At 37.0% G+C, this 24,578-nt stretch overlaps 1 protein-coding gene across 4 annotated transcripts in view; it reads right to left on the bottom strand.

Moving 5' to 3' along the window:
- The window catches only part of LOC124606641 (supervillin), a 172,396-nt gene that overhangs the window by 35,244 nt on the left and 112,574 nt on the right, over positions 1–24,578 (bottom strand). For all 4 annotated transcript variants that reach the window (XM_047138638.1, XM_047138639.1, XM_047138640.1 and 1 more), the window contains 5 exons: positions 23,572–23,697; positions 9,675–9,825; positions 7,568–7,819; positions 1,964–2,136; positions 1,013–1,136 (listed from right to left, as the gene is read on the bottom strand). In XM_047138638.1, the coding sequence (XP_046994594.1) occupies positions 1,013–1,136; positions 1,964–2,136; positions 7,568–7,819; positions 9,675–9,825; positions 23,572–23,697 (826 nt within the window). The remainder of the gene's footprint in view (positions 1–1,012; positions 1,137–1,963; positions 2,137–7,567; positions 7,820–9,674; positions 9,826–23,571; positions 23,698–24,578) is intronic.

Below are 24,578 nucleotides of genomic sequence, written 5' to 3'. Positions count from 1 at the left end.
GACCAGAGAAGGCAAGGTTTAGAAGAAGGCAATGAGAAAGCAAGGGGAAGAAGGCAATGAGAATGCAAGGAGAAGAAGGCAATGAGAAGGCAAGGAGGAAAAGGCAATGAGAAGGCAAGGAGAAAAAGGCAATGAGAAGGCAAGGAGAAAAAGGCAATGAGAAGGCAAGGAGAAAAAGGCAATGAGAAGGCAAGGAGAAAAAGGCAATGAGAAGGCAAGGAGAAAAAGGCAATGAGAAGGCAAGGAGAAGGCAAGGGAAAGAGTAAGGAAGACAGTGAGGTGGAGAAGAGCAAAGAAAGGAACCAACAAAAGGAAGGAAGAAACGAGAAGTGAAAAAACCAAAAGGACCACGATGATAGGTCGTGGAACCGTCCGTCTCCGGACGCAGGCGCTAACTACCCCCGTGAGGGGGATGGACTCCTTTTAGTCGCCTCTTACGACAGGCAGGAATACCGCGGGCCTATTCTAATCCCCGGACCCGCAGGGGGGATTTATGAACAGTGATTTTCATCACCACAAGATGTGGCCAAATTCTTAAAAAATTACATTTTTGAGATAAAAACTTCAGAAGAGGAAAAATGTTTTCTGAAAAATTATGAATTATGTACTACAAGGAATTTTACGAAAGATGCTTTTCTTCCATAATTTTTCGTAAAAAGCTGGAAAGGTGACTCTTATATTTTCAAACGATGATATTTTAGTTTCATGAAAACAGTGACTGACAAAATTAACAGTACCAATGTAAATTCTATTAACAATTAACGTGCTGCTATTAAAATATTTTCACGTTGACAACTAAACCAGACAATATGAGGTCACTGGCACTGGGCTTGTACATGTTTGTCTGTTCTGGTAAAGTGAACTGTGTGTTCTTACAGCATGTTACTCTCTTTCTTCTGTTTCTGCTTTGCAAAGAAAGTCATATTTGCCACAAGCTAGTTATTTCAGTAGGTATAACACCTACCATACTTTTGAAAATCTTCAATAGCAAGCAGTACTGTGAGACACACACCTTTGAAGAATTCTTTGTTCTCAGCACCCTCTTGTTGTTCATAAATAACTAAGTTTGCACTGGCTTTGAAACCAATTTCTGGTGGTCTTCTGTCCTGAATCCTTTCAGCTGCTGATTTTGCTACCTACAAAGCAGACAAAGATGTAGCTAGTACAGTAATTTACAAAAAGACTAAAAATGAATTGGTTCTTTGGGTTCAACAAGAAAAATAAAGGAAGGAAACAGTTTGGAAGATAATAAAAGGAAGGAAACACAGCAACAAATCAACAAGACCACTAAGTGAGTGGAAGAAAGACAGGTACAGCAGGAACTCATATTTCTAACAAAGCAGACACTCACAAAACATGTGGATTTGGAATAAACTGCACTCGCTGAAATACACTTTTTGTACTTCCCTGTAATATCATCACAAAATACTTAAAACAGCAGCAGCTGTTATAAAGATAATAAAATTCAAGTGTAATAAGCTTGGAACTTTTTTTTATTGTTAATATTGTCACTTTTGAATGGCAGAGACAAACTAACACATTATTTCGGGACATGAAAACAAATAGCTGTACACTTAGCATACTACATCACCAGTCCATCACATCTGTGACTGACTGCAGTACTAGACTAAAGATCTGTCTGCTAACACAGGAGGTTTACTTAAATTCATTACACAAGAGCAACATACAATGAGAAACAGAGTAATCTGATCAACAGATGAAACTGAAATGAAATTTACATACTGCTGTTTCATTCTTGGGAGAGAGAGGAGGCAATCAAGAAACTGACAGTTTTGACAGATACATTAATAAGAAGCTGTTGACACTGAATGATCATTTAGTAAAAAATAGTAATTGCTGCTCACTGTTTTGGCACTGCCGCTGCTTAAAACAGCAGAGTAAATTTATCTACATGAATTTAATTCTGTATGTTTGTCAGCAGTGTAAAGAGAGACACACATACCTTTCTAGCATGAGTTGGAGATTTCTTGCCATACCAAACATGTATGGCACCAGTAGAGGTGTTCAGCAAAACAAAGCAGCCACGATTTCTCAACTGACGAATACTGCAAGTCACTTCCACTAGCACTGCCTCCTGTGCAAGTTCCCCTCGACATACAAATAGGCGCCAAGGGCCTAAAGAGGTAAGCACAAATGTAAGTACCATAATTGTGCCAGTCACACACTGTAACTGAAAGTAGCAAGCAATTTTATTTTCAAATAATTAGGTACTGCCAAATATATTTTCATTTAGAATGAGATTTTCACTCTGCAGTTGAGTATGCGCTGATATGAAACTTCCTGGCAGATTAAAACTGTGTGCCGGACCAAGACTCGAACTCGGGACCTTTGCCTTTTGTGGGCTAGTGCTCTACTTGCCTGCGAAAGGCAAAGGTTCCAAGTTTGAGTCTCACAAGGGGAGGCCGCCAATTGTGAAATTCAGATTCAATTCATACTGAGCATGATAAAAGCTCATGGCCAGAGGTGTAATGTGGCAAAGCACCAAGATGCACTTCTCAGCCGTTGTCGAGAAAATCGACAGTTAAAATAAACCGTTCCTGTAAAATACTCTCAACGATTAATAATTATCGACAGCGTCGTGGCGCAGCGGTAAGCGCTCGGGTTCGTAATCCGAAGGTCGCCGGATCGAATCTCGCCCCATGCAATTTTTTTTTGTTGTTATTCCAATGTGTCCACACACACACACACACACACACACACACACACACACATTATATATATAAAAAATTCCCGGCAATCAGTTGCAACAATTATGCATATAATAAGTTGTTAACAGTCGTTTGTCGTGGAAAAACTGGCGACTTCGAACATCATTATGTTTTCCGCAAACAAAGTTGTATTTCACAAATGTTATTAATTGTCTTCATAATGTTTACCACGTATAGTTAACGGAAGACATAGAAACGATATTCCGAAACAAATACGTATAGTGTAAGTCAAACGTTCGAATTAGAATAGAGACCCCATGAACACAAATTTGCTGTGGCAGGTATGAAATATAAGCTCCGTTACTCGCTCGTTACACTTTAAGGACAGATGTTGAATGGGCCGAAACGAGCCGCCACATAAAAGCGTAGTTGCCTGCTAATATTTGAATTACAAAAGACTAATAATAAAAAAAAAAGTTGCAAGGCGTGAGATTCGATCCAGCGACCTTCCGATTACAAACCCGAGCGCTTACCGCTACGCCACGACGCTGTATAAAATTATTAACCGTAGAGGGCATTTCACCGCAACGATTTATTTTAACTGTCGATTTTCTCGACAACGGCGGAGAAGTGCATCTTGGTGCTTTGCCACATTACACCTCTGGCCATGAGCTTTTATTATGCGCCGTATGAATCGAATCTGAATTTCACAATTGGCGGCCTCCCCTTGTCAGTCCGGCACACAGTTTTATTCTGCTAGGAAGTTTTATAGTCATTTACTCAGCTGATTGATGGCTGCTTCTTGTTTAAATCTTTTACAATTAAAAGTTATCATCACAATAACAAACACCCTATGAAATCTGTAAGTGAGCATGAAGCAGAGCACTGCATCACTGTGAAAAATCCCATTCAGAGGGGGGGGGGGGGGGGGGGGGGTTAAATGTAAATTGTACCACTTACTGTATATCTCCAAATTCAAGACAGGTACAAATACAAGTTGACAACACACAGCCCCCCCCCCCCCCCCCCCAACAAAAAAAAAGGTTTAACAGGGATTATAGAAAACCATGTATACACATATCAGGTTTATTTTGAAAACTTGCAAATAGTTACCTTATAATTAGTAAATGAAGGAGACATTAAAAGTACCAGTAAACAGAAAATAAAATCAGATAAAGACCTCCCTTGGTCAGATACAGATACACATAGTCTTCCTCACTGGAATGGTCAACAGAATCTGCAGTGTCACTGCCACTGTCATGGTTATCTTGCATTGCTTCTCATAGTAGATCATATTCTTTCTTATCTAATTCATTTTTTACACAGCACTTCTTAAAGCTGTTCACAACTGATGCTCCGGATGTCTGTGTCCAAGCAGTCTGGATCCATTCTGCAATTAGACATACTGAAGTCTTCATCAGTTTCCTTGTAAAGGTTAGGGTTTGTCCACCTTAAAGTAACGTTGTCCACCTTAAAGTAACCAATTGCTGTACAGCTGCTGCATGGGCTTTAAATGACTTGTTCACCACCACATCTAACACTAGTTGTTGCAAAGACACATCTCCTGGAATGACAACAAAATCTGTGTTTAATTTCAAGATTTCTGCATTCACTTCTGGTGTCAGATGCCCCTTGAAAGCATCAGGGATCGACCTCCCATGATTCTTTACAAGAGCACCTGGCTTCCTGCTTCAGATTGTGCGGAGCCAAACTATAATAAAGTCATAGGTTATTCATCTTTTTCTGTTGCAACGAAATATAACACCCGGTGGCAGCTTTGGCATAGTTTTATGACTGAGGAAGATCTAGGGTCACATTCTGTTCCATCAGCAGGTACACACAACATTGTAATGATTTGAAATTTCTCATTGCCTGCAGTGTGAATAAATACACTTTTCACACCTTTCTCTTCAACTGTTGTGCTGGATGGAGTGTCGAAGTAAACAGGAGTCTTGTCAGAGTTTCTGATTTTCCCTAAGACGGAAGTATGTTCCTGTCTCAGTTTTACAATGTGTCACTGATACTCTACCAATTTCTCCATAGACAATGCTGGAAAACACTGAGCAAGGAATGTCACAGCATTAAGTCCATTTCATCACATCGTCCTTGTACGCCATCCAGAGCTTGCTTTAAATTGGACACCATGTTCCCATGCTGATTCACATGCTTTATTTCATATGACATCGTGGGAAACTGCTATTTATTCTTTACATTCCTCATGTACAAATCCAACTACTTCCATTTCAATATTTTTGAAACATCCACTCTGCAGGCCACTGGATGTTTTCTTAGTTGACTTTGTATTTTTTTGATATCCTTTGTCCTTTCATCACCCCAAAACACTGGCTTCTGCAGCTCCACATCTCTTGGAAGCTGCAGAATTGTTTGTTGCTTCTGCATGTCAAATAATCATTATTTTGAAATTTGCATCACAATAAGACCTGCATCCTGTAAAAAAAAACTAATGTGGAACCATGTTGGTCCACACTACATCCATTACTCACTTTCTACACAACTTAGAAGTGGGATCTCTGAATTCAAATGGCAACTGATAAAAAAAATTGAAAAGCACCAGTTTGCTTTTGTTCTACAATATTACTTTTATTGCTAACCGGTTTTCGGCTTACAAGGCCATCTTCAGACATTTACTGAGTATTATCACCAAAGAAGTTAAATGTTAGCAGACAACATTGGAAGAGAAGTAACACATCTAGACTGAAGTAGAAACATACAGTAAGTAACATCTTTGCAATGAAATAGTAAAAACTGAACAGTACATAAATAACAATAGAGTTGACAGGAAAACCTATAGCACAAAATAGGAATAGCATGCCTACATAACAGTTTCTATTAATAAACAAAACTAATAAAATAAGATAAAATTAGTACTAGACAAGGCTGCATCAAGAGATATGAAACATGGAGAGTGATACACAACCAATTAAAAAAGAAGAGACAGTTGTCAATGTAAATACAGAATACATAAGGAACTTAAGCAATATCAATAAGTTAAACAGAAATTAATAAATGCAGGAAAATGGAGGTGTTTGAGGAAACCTACAGTTTGAGAGTGTGGTGGTACTGCATTTTAACATTAACATTATAATCAAAGCAGTGGCTGTGTACCAGTTTTCATTAAATAAATGAGCAAAGTAAAATATGAACAGTATTTGATGAGACAACTACAAGGGGAGTTAAACATGGACAGTAATACAAGTACAAGTTAAAAGGAAACCCTTAACTATTGAAACTACAGCCTATGTGGAATACAAAGACAACTGCAACAAATAAAACAACTTAATGAATACACGAAAATGGGAATACGTAGGCGGAGAGAGTGTGGGAAGTAATGAACAACAAAGATGATTATATGAAGTTTAGGAGTGGGGAAGTGTTGAGTTGTGTCTGGTCATTTAGGATGAGATCTGGACTGTGAGCAAGATGTTTGTTAATTTCCAGGGCTTCCAGCAGGTTGAGTTTACGGCCTTTGTTTGCTAAGTGAAGTACATGGGACACTGGCTGGTAGTTGTGACCCTCACTCAGTACACGCTCAGCAAGTGCAGAGTCTGAATTCTGCAACCTCCAGCTGCGTTTATGTCCAGCCAGCCTAGTTGATATGTCTCTGCCTGACTGACCAATGTAAATTTGGCACAATCAGAACAGGTGATTTTGTATACCCCACTGTTGGCTAATAACTGGATCTTGTCTTTGCTATTAAAAACACACTGGGCTGTCATGTTCCTGACATAGTAGGAAACCCTATACTCGCAACCTTGTCTAGTACTAATTTTATCTTATTTTATTAGTTTTATTTATTAACAGAAACTGTTATGCAGGCATGCTATTCCTATTTTGTGCTAAAGGTTTTCCTGTCAACTACATTGTTATTTATGTACTGTTCAGTTTTTACTATTTCATTGCAAAAATGTTACTTACTGAAACTTCCTGGCAGATTAAAACTGTGTGCCAGACCGAGACTCGAACTCGGGACCTTTGCCTTTTGCGGGCAAGTGCTCTACAGACTGAGCTACATACTTACTGTATGTTTCTACTTCAGTCTAGATGTGTTACTTCTCTTCCAATGTTGTCTGCTAACATTTAACTTCTTTGGTGATAATACTCAGTAAATGTCTGAAGATGGCCTTGTAAGCGAAAACTGATTAACAATAAAAGTAATATTGTACAACAAAAGCAAACTGGTGCTTTTCATTTATTATAATGTTGTTCTACCAAGAACCAACGTAAGATTCTGTTAATATGGAAAAAATTGAGGCAACAAACACTTCTTGCTATTGTACAACCACCCTCAGAGGGCATGCATATGTTCTAGGTTAAAGTGGTAGGCACAGTTGAGAGTGAGTTACAGCTTCATGGAAGCTTGAGATTCTATTTGGTAAAGAAAGGAAAGAAACCTTACACATCATATGCAGTGAAAGAAAGATGATCCCCTACTTCTGGGGATAAAATTTCAGGAAAAAACCTCGTCTTGGATTCGGAGATATACAGTACTTTCTATAATGGTAAATATCTCTTAGTATCTATAATAATACATATGTACAGAAAGGAAAGTTACTGATTCAATTTAATCCAATAAAAACATTCTACTTATTTCCTGTTACAATAAATATACAATGGGAGAAAAATTAATAATTAACTGTGCCTAAAAGGAAAGACTCAAAATTAAGTTTGCTTCAAAGATAAACTGCCTCCCCAGATCCAAATAATGAAGAATTTGCCATGCCATAGTTGAGAGCTGCTTACAAAAGTAACACACAACAGAACAGCACACAAGTTAAAAAGGAAATAGACATATGACTACTTGCTATATTATAGCACACAGTCATTTTTTAAAACAGTATTAAACATCAGTTACAGCAAACCTGCTCAGGTTTTAATACCTTGAAAATCCATATCTCCTCTTCTTCCAATGTGAGTGACCATGCTGCCTTGGAAAAGTGCCAGGAATGCAGGTGGTTCATAGCCTTGTACCACACGAACTTGTGGACCACGTTCATGATCTAGCTCCACAGTTAGAAGAGCAGCAGCACCCTGTTCATTCAGTGATGCATCTTGTCCTTGCCAACAGAAATAAGCACACCTATCTCTGCCAGCAACTGAGTGACGAGAGGGCTGGCCACTGAGCTCTCTTCCTATGAAATAACACATAAGGATACTGGTTTGAGCTTATGCTTAAGAACAGATATATTCAATTGTGAACATAATTACCATTAGTAAAATGGTATCTCGCAGAAAACATGTACAAAATAGAAACAACATTGATATTTACTCCTTGGAATCAATTACAAACCAGATTACTGCCATTTTAAACTTTACTGTTTAATTATTGCCTCAACAAATGGTAAATACAAGGGTGCTTCAAAAAGTAAGTAACATGTCCTCTGTGAGAAAGAGCTTATCCACAAAAAATCAGACAGACACAATAGGCTACTAAGGTAAGTACACATATTTCTTAGGCACAAGGTCAGCACAGTTGTCCAATATTTGTTCCATAGTTAAACAGTGTATTGAAACCAATATTAAAAGTCCAGCACTAGGTGTCTTTTAACAACAGCCTCCTGAAAGTCATAATTGGTTCTAAGGTGGCAACTGGCCAGGTGGTTCCTTAACATTCTGAAGAGATACAGATCACTTGGTGCAAGATATGGACTGAATGAAATGTGAACGAGAAGATATAGTTCATAGGAAACGTTAGACCAAATCACAGGTAATGCAGGCCATATGTGGTTGGGTATTGTCAGCCAACAACTTGACACCTTTCGAAAGCATCCCAGATATGGACTGAATGAAATGTGAATGAGAAGATATAGTTCATAGGAAACGTTAGACCAAATCACAGGTAATGCAGGCCATATGTGGTTGGGTATTGTCAGCCAACAACTTGACACCTTTCGAAAGCATCCCAGTCATTGTTTCTGAGCTGTCTTCTGCAGCCATTCCAGTACATCACAATAATTGGCAACACCTACTGTCTCTCCTTTGCTGAGGAAATCAACCAGCTGTACCATGTGTGTGTCCCTAAAGACTGGCCACAAATTTCTTTGCAATTTCTCTGGGTTTGAACTTATTAGATCTCCAAAATGTTGACGCACACACATTTTCATTCCTTGTGACAATACAGTGCAGAAAATGAAGCACCCTCTACCTGATATCAAATTATGTGCTGGACAGAAAACACAGTCCCTTCACTTTATTCTTGTCTGAGAGCTGTCACAAAGCCCAGTGAGAACATGTTTTCTGCTACTCCGCTGTGTTCTGTATTATACGCACTACTCATCAAAAGGAGATTTTGAGTTCATGTGAAATCTGCCTCTTACAAATGCAACAATCTGGCTTTAATCAGTCTCTTGCCAGCTGAGGTGGATGTGCTTGTCAGTCCTGATCTTTGCTCATTTTACACATCTGTTCTGCCTTTATCAAATTTCTGGCACAAAAACCATACTTGTTTTCATGGTATTACATTCACCCCATAAGCTTTTACAAGTTAGTGATAAATTGCAGCTGAATATATTTTCATTACATGGAACAATCTCATTACACTTTGCATTTCAATAGACCACCATGTATCCATCAATGGCTCAATTTTCAAACTATATTTTACAGTGTAATGGTACAGCTACCTGCATCTACCACAAGTGAATGGAACGTAAGGCAAACTTAATGTGTGGTACAATGGGAAGTACCCTCTGTCCTGCATTTCACACTAGATTGGAGAGTATGGTTGTAGATATAAAAGAAAGATACAACAAATAAGGCGTGATGATAGGGAGTAGGTGGGGGAGCAGTAACAGAGGAAGCCTTAGGTATTTTTTTATGTTAATATCAATATAATTCACATGTCATGAAGTACAATTTAATTCTGTTCTGGAAAGAAGAAGGAGGAATAAAAATAAAGAATGTATTGGCAAAAATGGGACAATGAACACAGTATCAAAGGTAAAGAACATAAATAGTTTCAGCACAATTGCTTCATTATCTGATACATACCTGTTACTGTAATGGAATACTGCCATCTAATGACATAACTGTCACCCATGTGAAATTGACCAAGTGATGACCGGGGCAACTCTGAGTGCTCATACTCTTGTATATGCCACACTGTCACTCCAAGTGTTGTAATTTCATAGTGTCGGCGCATCTACAAAATGTAAATTGTGTTCATAACTATAGCAACTCTGTGTGCATACATCTGCCACAAATTAAAGAAACCAACAGAGGAATCATTTAAAGAAAGTTACAATAGCAATTACTTTTAAACTTGCAGCAGCTTTTTAAGCCATGAATGACTGACTGTGGTATTTTCTCTCAAATATTTTGTTAAAATATTACTATCCCCAGTTTTTTAAGCTATATACACAATATGGGTCAATTATAGTGTCCTGTTTGACGGCACGAGTTTAAAATGCTATGGATGTAAGTGGCCTGTTATCAAATATTCCTGCATTTGTCTTAGTAACTGATGTAAACTACGCTGTTTATTCCAAATATGGTGCGATTTTCAAAGTTGTGGTAAGGCAGGAACCTAAGAGCACAGCTTAAATTACTGTGAGTGAATCAAGTAGCAATAGTATTTATCATCTTGGTTCTCATAAATATTTGGCCATTTATTTCCAAATGTGGCACAGTTGCTGGAGTGTATGTTAGCCATGAACCTGAGAGCACAAACTACATTGATGCAAGTGAAATGATCAGCTATCATTTTTAATAAATGTGGTTCTCACAAATATTTGGCTATTTTTTCCCAATGTGACACGATTACAGTGTGTGAGGTTAAGCAAGAACCTAAGAGGACAGCTGTATAGATCAATTCTAGTTCTCCATTCCACAGTTCATGTTTTTCTTTAAGTGTGTATTTTTTTATCATCATCATCATCATCATCATCATCATCATCATCATTATTCTGGCCTCTGTACTCAGGCTATGTAGGTCAAGTGTAGTTGTCAATTCCAGCATTTCTTATTAATCATGTTTTTGCAGTAGCACAGAGAGCAATATGAAAAATTTAAATCCTTAATGACATACTGATTAACACCCAATAAAAAAATCAAATGTGAGGGGAGGGGCAGGGGACACTGAACGTGGAACTGACAGTTAGAATTTACCTACATAGCTTAACTACAAATAGTGATACCAAACTTTAAAATCCAAAAAGAAAGAACTTACCCAGACCTACTGAAAAATGCAAAAAACAACAAGCCTCAGAATCAACCATTAGAACTGATCTATATAAGTCAATTCTAGTTACTGATTGCAAGGTTTGTTGCTTCTCACATTTTTGTAGGTGCTGTGTGCACCAATTTTTTCTTAGGATTCTCATTTGTGGACCTACTGCCTGAACTATCGTGAAAAATAAAGAATCTTGTGATCAACATGTAGATTTGAGATATATATGTGGATTCTACTTGCTGATTCTAAGATATATTATAGTTGCAATATTTGTCTGCAGTTTTTTCTGTCAGCATTTCTATATCTTGGTGGTGTTCTCTATACTAAACTGAACAATAACAAACCTATGAATCAGTGACTACAATTGACATATATAGGTCAATTCTAATTGTGAATTCCAAGGTTTGTTATTTATTACCTTTCTGCAGTAGTACAGAGAGTGATACCATACATTAAACCTTTAACTGATCAGTAATCCAACCTAGTTAAAGTGACATATAACAACATAGTGGAATCAACAATTAGAGATGAGCACTTGTCAGGATTTCATTTAGACAATGAACTGACACCATTTAGTTCCAGTATGATGGACACAGATGAATTATGAGCAAAGCTGGAACAGACTGTAAATCATAATATGGAGAAGTATGTGCTTAGTAAATGGGTTCAAGATGGAAAAGACCCACCATGATTTAACAATTAAATTCAGAAAATGCTGAGAAAGCAAAGGCTGTCACACTCTTGGTTCAAAAGAGAATGTGCAATGACAACAGTAAAAGGTTAGTAGAGATTTGCGCACCTGTAAAAAGATTTATGTGCAAAGTGTACTACAGCTACCACTGTCATAGCTCAGCAATAGACCTGGCCAAGAACCCAAGAAAATTCTGGCCCTATGTAAAATCAATAGGCAGGTCGAACACTTCCTTCCAGTCACTTGTTGACCAGTCTGATGCAGAAGGAAAACTGAAGTTTTAAATTTTGTGCTTAATAAACGGTTCACACAGGAGAATCGTTCAAACGTATCATCGTTCGACCATAGCACAGAGTCCCATATGGATGACATAGCACAAAGCATCCATGGGCTAGAGACATAACTGAAAGAGTTGAAAACAAGGAAGTTGTCAGTTCCAGATGACATCCCAATTCAGTTTTACAAATAGTACTCTACAGCACTGAGCCTTTACTGAACTTGAATTTGTTCCATACCTATCAGTCTGCACAAAATACAAAATCCCGAGTGACTGGGAGAAAGCACAGATGGATCCTGTATGTAAGAAGAGTAACAGAATGGATCTGCAAAGTTACAGATGAATATCCTCAACATTGGTTTGCTGCAGAATTCTTGAATATAATTTCAGTTTGAATACTAATAAATTTCCTTGAGACCAAAAAGCTACTGTCCATGAATCAGTATGGTTTTAGAATGCATCGCACATGCAAAACTCAGCTTGCCCTTATCTCACATGACATACTGAAAATTATGGATGAAGGACTAGATGCACATTCCATATTTCTAGATATCTGAAAATCATTTGAAGCAGACCCCACTGCAGACTGTTAATAAAGGAACAAGCTTACAGGACAGGTTTCCAGACATTCGAGTGGCTCAAATACCTCTTAAGAAACAAAACCCAGTACACTATCCTTGTCATTGATGAGTGTTCATCTGAGACAAGGGAATCATCTGAAGCGCCCCAGAGAAGTATGATACAACTACTACTATTCTCTACGCACATAAATGATTTGGCGAACCGGGTAGGCAGCAATCTGCAGCTGTTTGCTGATGACACTGTGGTGTAAGGGAAGATGTAGTCTCTCCCTGACTGTAGGAGGATATGACGTATACATAATTTACAGTTGGTGTGATTAATGGCGAGTAGCTCTACATTTAGAAAAAATTAAGTTAATATAGGTGAAAGGAAAAAGGAAAAACAAATCCACAATGTTCAAATAAAGCATTAGTAGTGTCCTGTTTGGCACAGTCATTTCATTTAAATATCTGTGTGTAATGTTGTAAAGCGATATGAAATGAATCATGCTTGTGAATATTGTGGTATCGAAAATGAGTGGTTGACTTCAGTTTATTGGGAGAATTTTGGGGAACTGTGGTTCATCTGTAAACGAGATCACGTATAGGTGCTAGTATTAACTATTGTTGAATACAGATCAAGTGTTTGGGATCCACACAAGATCATATTAAAGGAAGACATTGAAACAATTGAGGTGTGGGCTGCTATATTTGTTTACAGTAGGTTCAAACAACAAGCAACTATTATGGATAAGCTTCAGGAACTCAAATGGGAAGGCAGCTTCTTTTTGAGTAAAACCATTGTAAAAATTTAGAGAACCAGCATTTGAAGCTGACTGCAGAATGATTTTAGCACCACCAAGATGCATTTTGCGCAAGGACCATGAAGATAAGAAATGAGAAAATAAGGCTCATACAGAGGCATACAGACAGTCATTTTTCCCTTGGTCTATTTGTCAGTGGAATGGGAAAGGGAATGACTAGCAGTGGTACAGGGCACCCTCCACCATACACTGTACAGTGGCTTAGGTCTAGATGTAGATGTAGTGTGATACCACATATGAAAATCCTCAAAGAAAGCAACAAAAATAGTACATAAAGTAACAATAAATATAGGAAACTTGCAAGAAAACATTGCACACGCCTACTGCTAAAAATACTGAACCTTGGAAATGGTAACAACAACTGACCTAATATAGCTCAATCCTAGTTACCGATTCCAAAATTTGTTATTTATTCATGAATTTTCTGTTTTGCTCTCTCCTTGTTTCCTGTTTAAATTTTTCTAAGTTTCCTGTTTGTTACTATTTATTTCATTTGGCATTGTTGTGTTAGATTTGAGTTTGTTCCCACCCAGAACCCCCTCTTTCGTACAGTAGTCCCCTTAGATTCAGTATTTATTATTAAGAATTACCACTATTCCACAATATTACGAGTTTACTATTGGTGATATTGTAGTGGTCTTTAAAAGTCACCTGTGGTTCTTTCACTTACTTGCATAAACTGTGATGATATTTATTTCACGCATGTTTATTCCCTTTTTTCTGTTGCTACCTTCTTTTTAGTTACTTCAATTTGTTTGGGATATAATCTTTGGATAGTGAGCTCATTACTAAACTGGAGAGACTGCTCCACAAAACCAAATTGTGGTGCTATACGTCACAGTGACTATGTTAGGTTGGTGCAAGATGTCTAATAGTTCTACCTAAAAGAAGAAATGAAATTACTGTTTACTGATATTATACAGTGGTGTATAGTTTTAGTTTATAATGCAATGAAAGAATCACTCAAAAATTGCGAGCACAAGCAGTACTAGCAACCCCAAATGCCCATAACCTGTATGGCGGATTCACCAAACATCGGCTAGTTATGGTGAGCAGTGTCTCCAGTTGATCACTGAGCCTGTTAATGGCTATGTAATTAATCATGTGAACTGTAATTGTATTTTATTGTACATATGTATATAACACATCATCATCATCATTATTTTCTGTGCTACATTTCTTTGTTTTCAAGTAAGTCTTGATACCTTCAGATATCACCTTAATGTAGCATCTCTGTCTTATGTATGATGTCAATGGTCAAAGCCGACGGATGGAATTGGATACTAGAATTTATCCCACAATATTATGCAGAAAATGGGGAAACTTTCAATATTCACCATACTCTCACTCACAATTATGCTGAATTTCTAATTCAAATTCTTTTTGAATGGTCTGTTGGGCCAAGATATGGGTACTGTATGAATTTTTGGCAATATGATTTATTGTCATCTTCAGATAACTCCTGATGAATAATGAGCTGAACTGCTCAAGTTCAACATTAATTTGCAGTCATCTCAAGACTGTAGAATATATAGTTGCTAAAAAATAAAACACTGTCCACTGTAGGCTGTAAATTTACCTTATTTGCTGAGCTATTAGCTAATTTAGACTAAGGCAATATTATCAACAACAGAAGAGTGAAATATGTAACTTGTGTAACAGTCTAAAGATCTTAAAAACATAATAAATATCAAAGTCTTGATTTTGGCTTAAGATATCGCCTATTACTTACATGTACAGTAACATTATGTACCATGTTGCAAGGCATGTGACAAGTAATTTTGTCAGTCCACATGCAAAGCCTCACTTCACTGTTAGCATGTACTATACCAAATACTGTACAATAAGTGGAAGGTCCACATACAGTGTAAATTTAGGATGAAGATAGCACCCATTCACTTCAGAACCACACTATATCATGTGCAAACTTCAAGTAATACCTTGGTTACATTAACACACAGACTGAAGTCTTAATTAGCTGTTTTGATTTATGCCAAAGATATAGTCAAACAGCTTTTCAGATTTTGTGTCTACTGTAAACATATTATGATGCCATACCATTAACTGGTTTATCTCTTGTTGGACTCAGAGACCAAATTTGCCACTGACTTCTTGAAGAAAAAACAAAAACTGTTGGTGACAGTTTTCCAGAAACTGGGCAGTGTACGCTCCCAAGTATGAAACAGCTATCGTGATGGAGGACCCAGGTGGCAAGTAGAGAACCAACTCGACATAAATGTAAAATTATCGATTTGTGGGTGTTCGATCATTTTACAGATGCTAGAAACAATGGACATGGTGGTTTCTACATGATTATTGTGGCATAGGCAATGGCTGCTACAGTCTCACTGCTGTTGGAAAGTCATGAATACAAAGCCGTAAACATCGGGTGCGATTTTTTCAAGGGGAAACAGAATTTGGCAACAATATGTCGCCAAATACATCCCAAATTTGCTATTAGTATGGATCAAACAGAACGTATCAAATCTCTAGTAAGAGAATGTTATTGTTTTGAAGTGATACAGTTACAGGAATAGCTGTCAGCCAAATGAAACAAAGAAATCTATTATCAGTTTTGGGACCTTACATAAAAATAGGGCCACTTATGTACATTACTTACTCATGGGGTGGGAAAAGCTATCCCTCCTTATACAATGGCCTTGTTATTGATGAAATCTGAAGATCAACAAGTTCATTAAAAGTTATGATATATACTTTTACTGACAGATGAAGCAGTACAGTCACATCCATTACAAAAGTGCCCTATTCTCATCGCACTGCAAATGGAAATTTCAAGTAGAAGCGATGTAACTAATAAAATTCATGCTAAAGTCCATAATCAATTACAGGCTCCAGCTTTCGTGAAAATACTTGATACACCTGGTTTGCAGTGGAGTTTTCAAAGGATTGAGAGGCACTTAACAGTGTTAACGTTGTTGCTTTTGCTAATGATATTGACACTAAAAATGTGACTGTGGCGTATGTGCCTTCACATTTTCCTTGAGGTGCTATGAATTTTTACATTTTGCATTTTCAGTTACTGTTTATTATCTAAAATTTGCGATGATGTTGTATTTCTCAGTGACACATACTTCTGCAGAGGGAGTGGTGGTAAAAAAGTAAAAGGAAGAAAAAAAGGAGAAGAAGGAAGGGGAGGAGGAAGAGGAAGGGGAGGAGGAAGAAGAAGAAAAGCATACAACTGGATCTGAGCATGGAGTACAGAAATTTGAAACTGTAATCTTGGTCACTACACTACCACCTCACTAGGTTTAATGTTGTGCATGCAAACTGATGAAGTAGCATCAAAATTTCGTAATTTTCTTGGAAATTACTAAAACAAAATAAATGTCCCTTTATTTTCACCCTTGACTGTGTGAAGTGAGCAACCTATGGTGGTTTCCCCTCATCAGCTGCATTTTCTGATGAAATTGCAGGGTGCAACGTGTTTTATGTGCAGGTTGGAAGCAATGCGTGTTTCCAGTTCGGTAGCATGAATTTAGAATTACGTGAAGGTAATCTGACTGCTACAAAGATGATGGTGGTATAAAACTGATGACTTATTTATTCTCACCTTCCATGTTAAGATGAAACTGTTGAGTCTTGTCTTATCTATTTCGTTAGTGTCAAGGCAAAAGGTGTCGATCTGCGTTCGACTACAAATTTTTCGAATAATGGCATAATTCATCATTTGCTGGGACTGCAGGCTACTTTGCAGTGGGACTGTGGTAACAACAGTACCAGGTGGGGTACACTTCCCATGGGAGGTCAATACTCCACAACATGAGTTATGAAAGTAAGTGTCTGAAACAACTCTGATAGATCTTCAGTGACACTTAAGTAGTGTTTGTTAACTAGATAGGGGCGATTTCAAAAAGGAAATACTTATGAAAGCAATAATTTAGGTTTGATCTCCAAAATTTAATTTATTTCATCAATGTCACTTCATTTAAATTCATTTCTTACCAGTGTTCAACTCTTCCAAATTATCCCTTGGTGATGTAAAGAGTGAGGTGTCTAGTCTCCTTGTCTGTTTGTCCTTTTGGTTTTGCCCTATTCATGTGACTTTCAACTTGTTTAGTTAAGCAAAATCTGATGAGAAACTATGTCAGGAGACAAGTTGATGTGCGTGCATGATGTATCTTAAAATCTGTGTTATGTCTTTCCATTAGTCTCTGAGAGGAAATGAAATTACAATTAGCGTTGTCCACTGAATCAGACTCGACTCCAAGTTCTGTAATATTTAACATAGCAGTCTATTTTAACAATTATGCTTCAATAATTCTCATATGAATGTTGTGACAGCCTAGAGCTGTCATCAGTATGAAGTAACCGGGAAACAAACTTTGAGCAAAATGCCCCAGTTGTGAGGCACTGCACAGAAATTTCGTACCACACTCACTTAGGGTAACTTCTCATTACTTTGGTTCCTCTCTGTTTTAAACTGGTTGAAAATTGGAAAGTTAATTTCTCAGGTATTTTTCGCTTTTACTGACAAAGCATCACCAACAGTTACATTGTAATCATTATGAGTAAATGATATTTTTCATCCCTTTGGTTAAATAGAATAACAGTCTTGCAAAGAGTGACATATTTGAGACATTACTGTTGGCACTTTTTATTCCTTGTTTCAGATTCTCATCACAACTGCTTCTCCTTTCATGATACCAGAAGTTGGAATTGAAGTTGTACCACAGTCATTCACTTGTTTAGTTTTCTTTGCGGCTTTTGAGTTTTATTTTTCAGTCATTGCAAAACATTTCCTTGCACAGTTTGCTTTTCTGATCTGAGACTATATATTACTCACAACTTACGAAATTTGTTTCTAAATGTTAGCATTTTTTTCCATCAGTGTTATGCTATCTTTCCATTTGTGTTACTATGTGTTAGAGTTGCTGCGAATGAAAGCATTCATAAGGAAAACCATTTTCAAGTACAGAACATCAAAAAGAATGTAATTTACTCATTTTAATAATGTCTGGTGATGCTAAAAAAAGCAAATAATTTTTCTGATGAATGAATCTTTTAGTTTCCAGTTCAGTTAAGGCAGAAAACCACAAAGTAGGTACTATAGTTACTGAAGAGGAGGAAACTATCCCCCCCCCCCCCCCCCCACACACACACACACACACACACACGCACACACCACGAAGGAATCATCTGAATGGGACAGAAACTGATAGATTTGATGTACATGTACAGAAAAAAATGACTACCATTTCAGAAAAATTGGATGATTTATTCAAGAGAAAGAGTTTCACAAATTGAGCAAGTCAATAACACGTTGGTCCATATGTAGCCTTTATGCAAGCAATTATTCGGCTTGGCATTGACGGAGTTGTTGAATTCCTCCTGATGGATGTTGTGCCACACACTGTTCAGCTGCAGAGTTGAATAGTCAAAATCCCGAGATGGATGGAGGGCCCTGCCCTATAATGCTCCAAACATTCTCAATTGCTGAGATATCCAGAGGCCTTGTTGGACAAGGTAGGGTTTGGTAAGCAGTAAGACAAGCAGTAGAAGAAACTCTTGCCATGTATGGACAGGGATTATCTTTCTGAAATGTAAGCCCAGGATGGCTTGCCATAAAGTACAATAAAACATAACACAGAATATCATCAATGTACTGGTGTGCTGTAAGGGTGTTATAGATGAACCTAAGGGGTCCTGCTATGAAATGAAATGGCATCCAAGACCATTACTCCTTGTTGTCAGACCGTATGGTGAGTGACAGTCAAGTTGATATCCCACCACTGTCTAAGACCACTGTCACTAGTCATCACAGATCAGTTTAACATAAGTTTTTTTTTTTTTTTTTACACAAAACAATTTTTTTTTTTCAGTTACTACTTCATATCGAAAAATTCATTTATTGAGTAGAAATACTTGTCATTCAGATATTCTTTTAATTTGTTTTTAAATGTTGGTTGGCTATCTGTCAGGCTTCTAATGCTATTTGGCAAATGACCAAAGATTTTTGTCGTAGCATAATTCACCCACTTCTGTTCCAAAGTCAGATTTAACCCAGAATAGTGTTGTAGCTATGCAATCACTGTTATTTTTGAACTGGGGTGGGTTATCAATAACAAATTTTGTAAGTGAACATATTTATTGTGAAGGACTGTGAATATCCTGAGTTCCTTAAATAAATGTCTGCAAGGTGATATTGGGTGGGCTCCAGCTATTATTCTGATTACACAGTTTTGTGCAATGAATAGTTTTTCTCTTAATGATGAACTGATGAACTACCCCAAAATATGATGCCATATGAAAGCAGTGAATAAAAATAGGCATAGTACACTAATTTACTGATATGTTCATCGCTAAATTTTGCAATAACCCTAATGGCATAAGTAGCTGAACCTAATCGTTTCAGCAGATAATCAATGTGTTTCTTCCAATTCAATTTCTCATCAATGCACACATCCAGAAAGTTTGAATATTCTGCCTTAGCAACAGACTTCTGTTCATAGTGTATATTTAACAATGGTGTTATGCTGTTTACTGTAAACAATTGTATATAGTGTGTTTTCTCAAAATTTAGTGAGAATCCACTTACAGAGAACCACTAAATAATTTTCTGAAAGACATCACTTACAATTTCCTCTGCTGATTCTTGTCTGTTGGGTGTGATTACTATACTTGTATCATCAGCAAAAAGATCTAGCTTTCTACCTTCATGAACACAGAGTGGCAAGTCATTAACATATATTAGGAACAAGAACAGACCCAATACTGAACCATGTGGAACACCATTCTTGATACCTCCCATTTAGAGGACTCTGCTGATTTTTGCAGACTATCTGTAGTGTTAATTTCAACCTTCTGCATTCTTCCAGTTAAATATGAATCAAACCATTTGTGCACTGTCCCTCTCATACCACAATACTTAAGCTTATCTAGAAGAATTTCATGATTCACACAACCAAAAGCCTTTGAGATCACAAAATATCCCAATGGGTGGTGTTCAGTTATTCAGTGCATTTAATATTTGAGCAGTGAAAGCATATATACGATTTTAGAACTTTATTTAATTGTGTACTAAACAAAAAGGCACAGACTGTCCACGATGGCGAGAACATCATGCCATCATTGTCAAATCTTCTCTGTGCATTTTTATAAAAACTAATGTTTGAAACTGATGTATGTTAATCGTATCAGTTCACAAAATGTCTTGAACATTTAATAACCTCTGTATATGATATCAATGTGTTAAAAATAAAAGTGTGTTGATTTAAATGTGTTGTGACTACACTGAAAGTTTGTGGTTGATATTAACTGAACAAAAGGACTTTCATTTTAAGGGCCACTTTGAAAGTTTTTGGTGAGTAAGTTATTTTGGAAATATTAGGCATCTTGGAATGAAAACTGGAAGTTTCACCTTTTGAGAAGAAGTGTCTGAATTAGGATTTTGGGAAATTAGGAAGAGTGAAAACTTAATTTCTTTAAAGTGGCTTACATTGACAGTCTATTGAAATAGCTTCGTTTAATTGCTCGAGTTGAAATTTGATTTTGATTGTAACTTCAGAGTTAATATCAGAACAATATATTTATGTGAACTTTATCTCAAGTATTAGAATCTGTGCTGCTTTTTCAATAGCAGTTTCAGATCAGATACAGGTTCAACATTCAAATGAACGAAATAACTTTGAACAATAACGCATCTCACATGCTTATCAAATGTATTAATTGAAATCTTGATAGGAAAACAGTTAAAAGTGATATACTTAAATAATTAAGAGACAGAGCACTCAAATAGTATCTGTGGTTGATTTAATTCAGCAACGTGATGTGTCATTGTTTTGCTGAAACAGCTAAAACAACTCTTGCACTACAGCAATGATATACATGAAAGTTTAGAAGCATTTCCTTCTTGAGCTGGCAGACTAAACATGATCCTGCTCTATATATGAAGAAATAGGAATCCATTTTCCATTGAGAAGGATACAAAATATAAAATAAATACAGAGAAATATTTGTGTGACATGTTGTCCTGCTGATTAACATGGTCATTTATATCAATGTAAGCAGCGATCTGACAAATGTCACTTAATTTCTAACACATCCAAAGGCTTTATTATATCCCAGAGAAACTGGCTTAACTCCATGAGTTAATAACACAGGAAATCATTTAACTATCCATATCACGCAAGTGAGAAAGTACACAGCTGATGGCATACATCATCGCAACTAATATTGGGATACGTCACCTCAACTGCTATATTTCCACATTTCCATGAAAGTCCTGTAATGCTACTTTTGTATGACTGCAAACTGAACACAGACATAGACCGTCTTGAGACCGAAAGTGCATAGTGTCTTGTTAATTCGTGACAATTTGGGATACTTTGTTTTATTACAAAAGAGACAAGAAAATTTTTTTAATGTTATGATAAGTTGTAATTCTATTTTTTGTTAGTACAGTTTACACTAAACAGCCTTTTTTCATTAGTGTATAGAACATGACAGATTAACAGAAGTGATAAATTAATCATTAGCAATATAGTCTACAGCAAGATGTAAAAGTGTCTGACAATGCTTCAATAGATTTTCGACTTGACATCTGCAGACTGTACATTGGTAGCACTTGGTCTCCTTGCACGTCATGCTGTGTGATGGACTGTTAAGCAGTACATTTCAATGTAATGGAAAGGCGAGAGGTCTCATGAATTTCGTCACCAACTATACCACACTTGTACCTATACAACTGCCTTCCAGTTCTCACACAAGAACCACTAACAACTTTAAACACAATAATGGACACTTGAAAGAGAATCAATTTTATTCCTTAAATAAATATTTTGATTACTGGAAGAGAGAATCAAAAAGTTGACATGTAAAAACAATAAAATGAAGATTTAAGGGAAATTTAAAACTTTCTAAACAGTAAATGTGTATATCTACTGTAACAATTTTGTGTTAAAAAGTACTTCAGAAGTCACATGTTTGTTATACCATATTTGGTTACACAGGAGGGAGGATCAGAAAGTAACACACAATAATTTTTTCCTCCCCTGGTATTCCAGCTGAATGTTGAAATTTCACAACAATATAGTCTGAAGTTAGCGCTACAGAAGGTATTTTGTTTTCCAGCGCAGTTGAAATTTCACAACAATATAGTCTGAAGTTAGCGCTACAGAAGGTATTTTGCTTTCCAGCGCAGGTGTAACAGGAGAAGCCTGGACTACGAAACAAACATGGTGCACATGTTACTGTCATCAACTTGTGAAGAGCAGTGAATTGTAGTTCGATATTTGTGGGTCAAAGGGCATAAACTGAGTGAAATTCAAGGGGATATGCAAGGTATGTACCATGTGAATTGTACCAAAGCAATGTGGTATGCATTCTACCAAAAGGGCTGTGTGAACTTTGGGAATTCATCATGCTACGGACAGCCAGTAACAGCTGCAACCCTGAAGAAGGTCGAAGCCATTGAGGCAGCAATCTTGAATGACCAGCATGTGCAACTGCGAACCTTATTGGAGTAGTTCAACACTTCCTATGGTGTGGTGTATGATACTGTTCACGACACATTGAAATTTCGTAAAGTTTGTGCTTGCTGGGCGCCTAAAAACCTGACAGACAACCACAAGGGCCAGTGAATGATAATAAGCTTAGATCACTTAATGCATTACATCATAGAAGGGAATGACTTCTGTATAGGAATCATCACTGGTGATGAGCTGCGGGCATACCACTACATGCCAGGGTAAACCAAGCAGGCTGCTGTGGAGTAGAAACATGCTGGTTCCCCAGGTAAAAAAAAAAAGAATAAAAAAAATTATATATATATATATATATTAAAAAAACAGAGATGATGTGACTTACCATACAAAAGCACTGGCAGGTCGATAGAAACACAAACAAACACACACAAAATTCTAGCTTTCGCAACCAATGGTTGCTTCGTCAGGAAAGAGGGAAGGAGAGGGAAAGACGAAAGGATGTGGGTTTTAAGGGAGAGGGTAAGGAGTCATTCCAATCCCGGGAGCGGAAAGACTTACCTTAGGGGGAAAAAAGCACAGGTATACACTCGCACACACACACATATCCATCCGCACATACACAGACACAAGCAGACAAGCAGCAAAATGTCTGCTAGGTTGCTTGTGACTGGGTTCCGATCTTCCTTCATGTACATACTAATTAGTTGTAAATATGTATAATAACAATGCCCATATGTACTGAATCATCATGTTATCATTACATGTAATGGCTGAGCTAAATTTGCAAAATTAATCATCTGAGTGCTTATGACTGATATATTCTGTAAATCATCCTTATGGTTAGGTACAGGAAACAATGTTTTGTATTACACCACGTAATAATGTGCAGTGCACTTTTAAAAAAAAGGAAGCTTCTACTAACCTCCTGATCAAAGTAATTACAGCCACGACCTAGATGCAGGCCTTCAAGTTCAAGATCAGGTTCACTTTGTTTTGATTCTGTCATCATTTTAGCATCACAGGGTTTGACGTCAATGGTTGCATCAAACTGAAACATAAAATTAACACACATTTGTTTTGGATGAAAATGGTCCCTTCACAAATTTCAAAGAATTGTTATCTAATGTGATGATTTTATATACCAAAAGTAATGATCACTAACGTTACTTAAAAACATACTCTCCTCTACATCTCAGGACACAATGAAATAAAATTCAGACATGAGAAACATTTTGCATACTACCAGAATGGAAGTTTTTCATCATAATAAACATGCCTTAAATGGAACAAGAAAAATAATAACTCTCATAAAACTTTAACCAATTCTAAACAGTAAGACAATTATCAAACATCAAAAAGCAAATCACACAAATGCAAATCATACAGACATCCCTAATACATGTACTGGTGTAATGCAGATGTACAATCAATTTGCACTTCTCCATCCTGCCTCCCCCCCCCCCTTTTTCTAGCAATGCCAGAATAGTAGCAAGGCCAAATATCAAGGGCTAATCTCATGACTACTTGATCCAGTCAGAGTTTTGTTTTTGAGATGTCAACTTTGACTCTGGTTTTCTATGTACATGGTGTATGCAGACTTGGCCTCAGAAGTGGTGAACAATCAGAGTGTGGGGCACAATCATTAAATTTGTTCACAATTGTGACATCACACTTCTAAGGACAAGAACCACTAATAGTGACTATTCATTAACATATTTAGTTCCACAAAATAACATATAAATAAAAGATAAGGTCTTGGGAAACAGACAATATCAGTTACCATTAGCGAACAATAACCGGGTGTGTATGAAAATGTAGGGCAGGGAGTAACAGCTAACTTCAATTAAAACCAAATTCTCTACCAAATAATGTCAAGAAGATATGGATAAGGGAAAAGGGGGGAGTTGGAGTGCGAGGGGAGGAAAAGAA

Source organism: Schistocerca americana, chromosome 3, assembly GCF_021461395.2.
Source record: "Schistocerca americana isolate TAMUIC-IGC-003095 chromosome 3, iqSchAmer2.1, whole genome shotgun sequence".
Lineage (NCBI taxonomy): Eukaryota > Metazoa > Arthropoda > Insecta > Orthoptera > Acrididae > Schistocerca > Schistocerca americana.
Note: the sequence above shows the minus strand (reverse complement) of the source record. Positions and strands in the feature narration are given on the sequence as shown.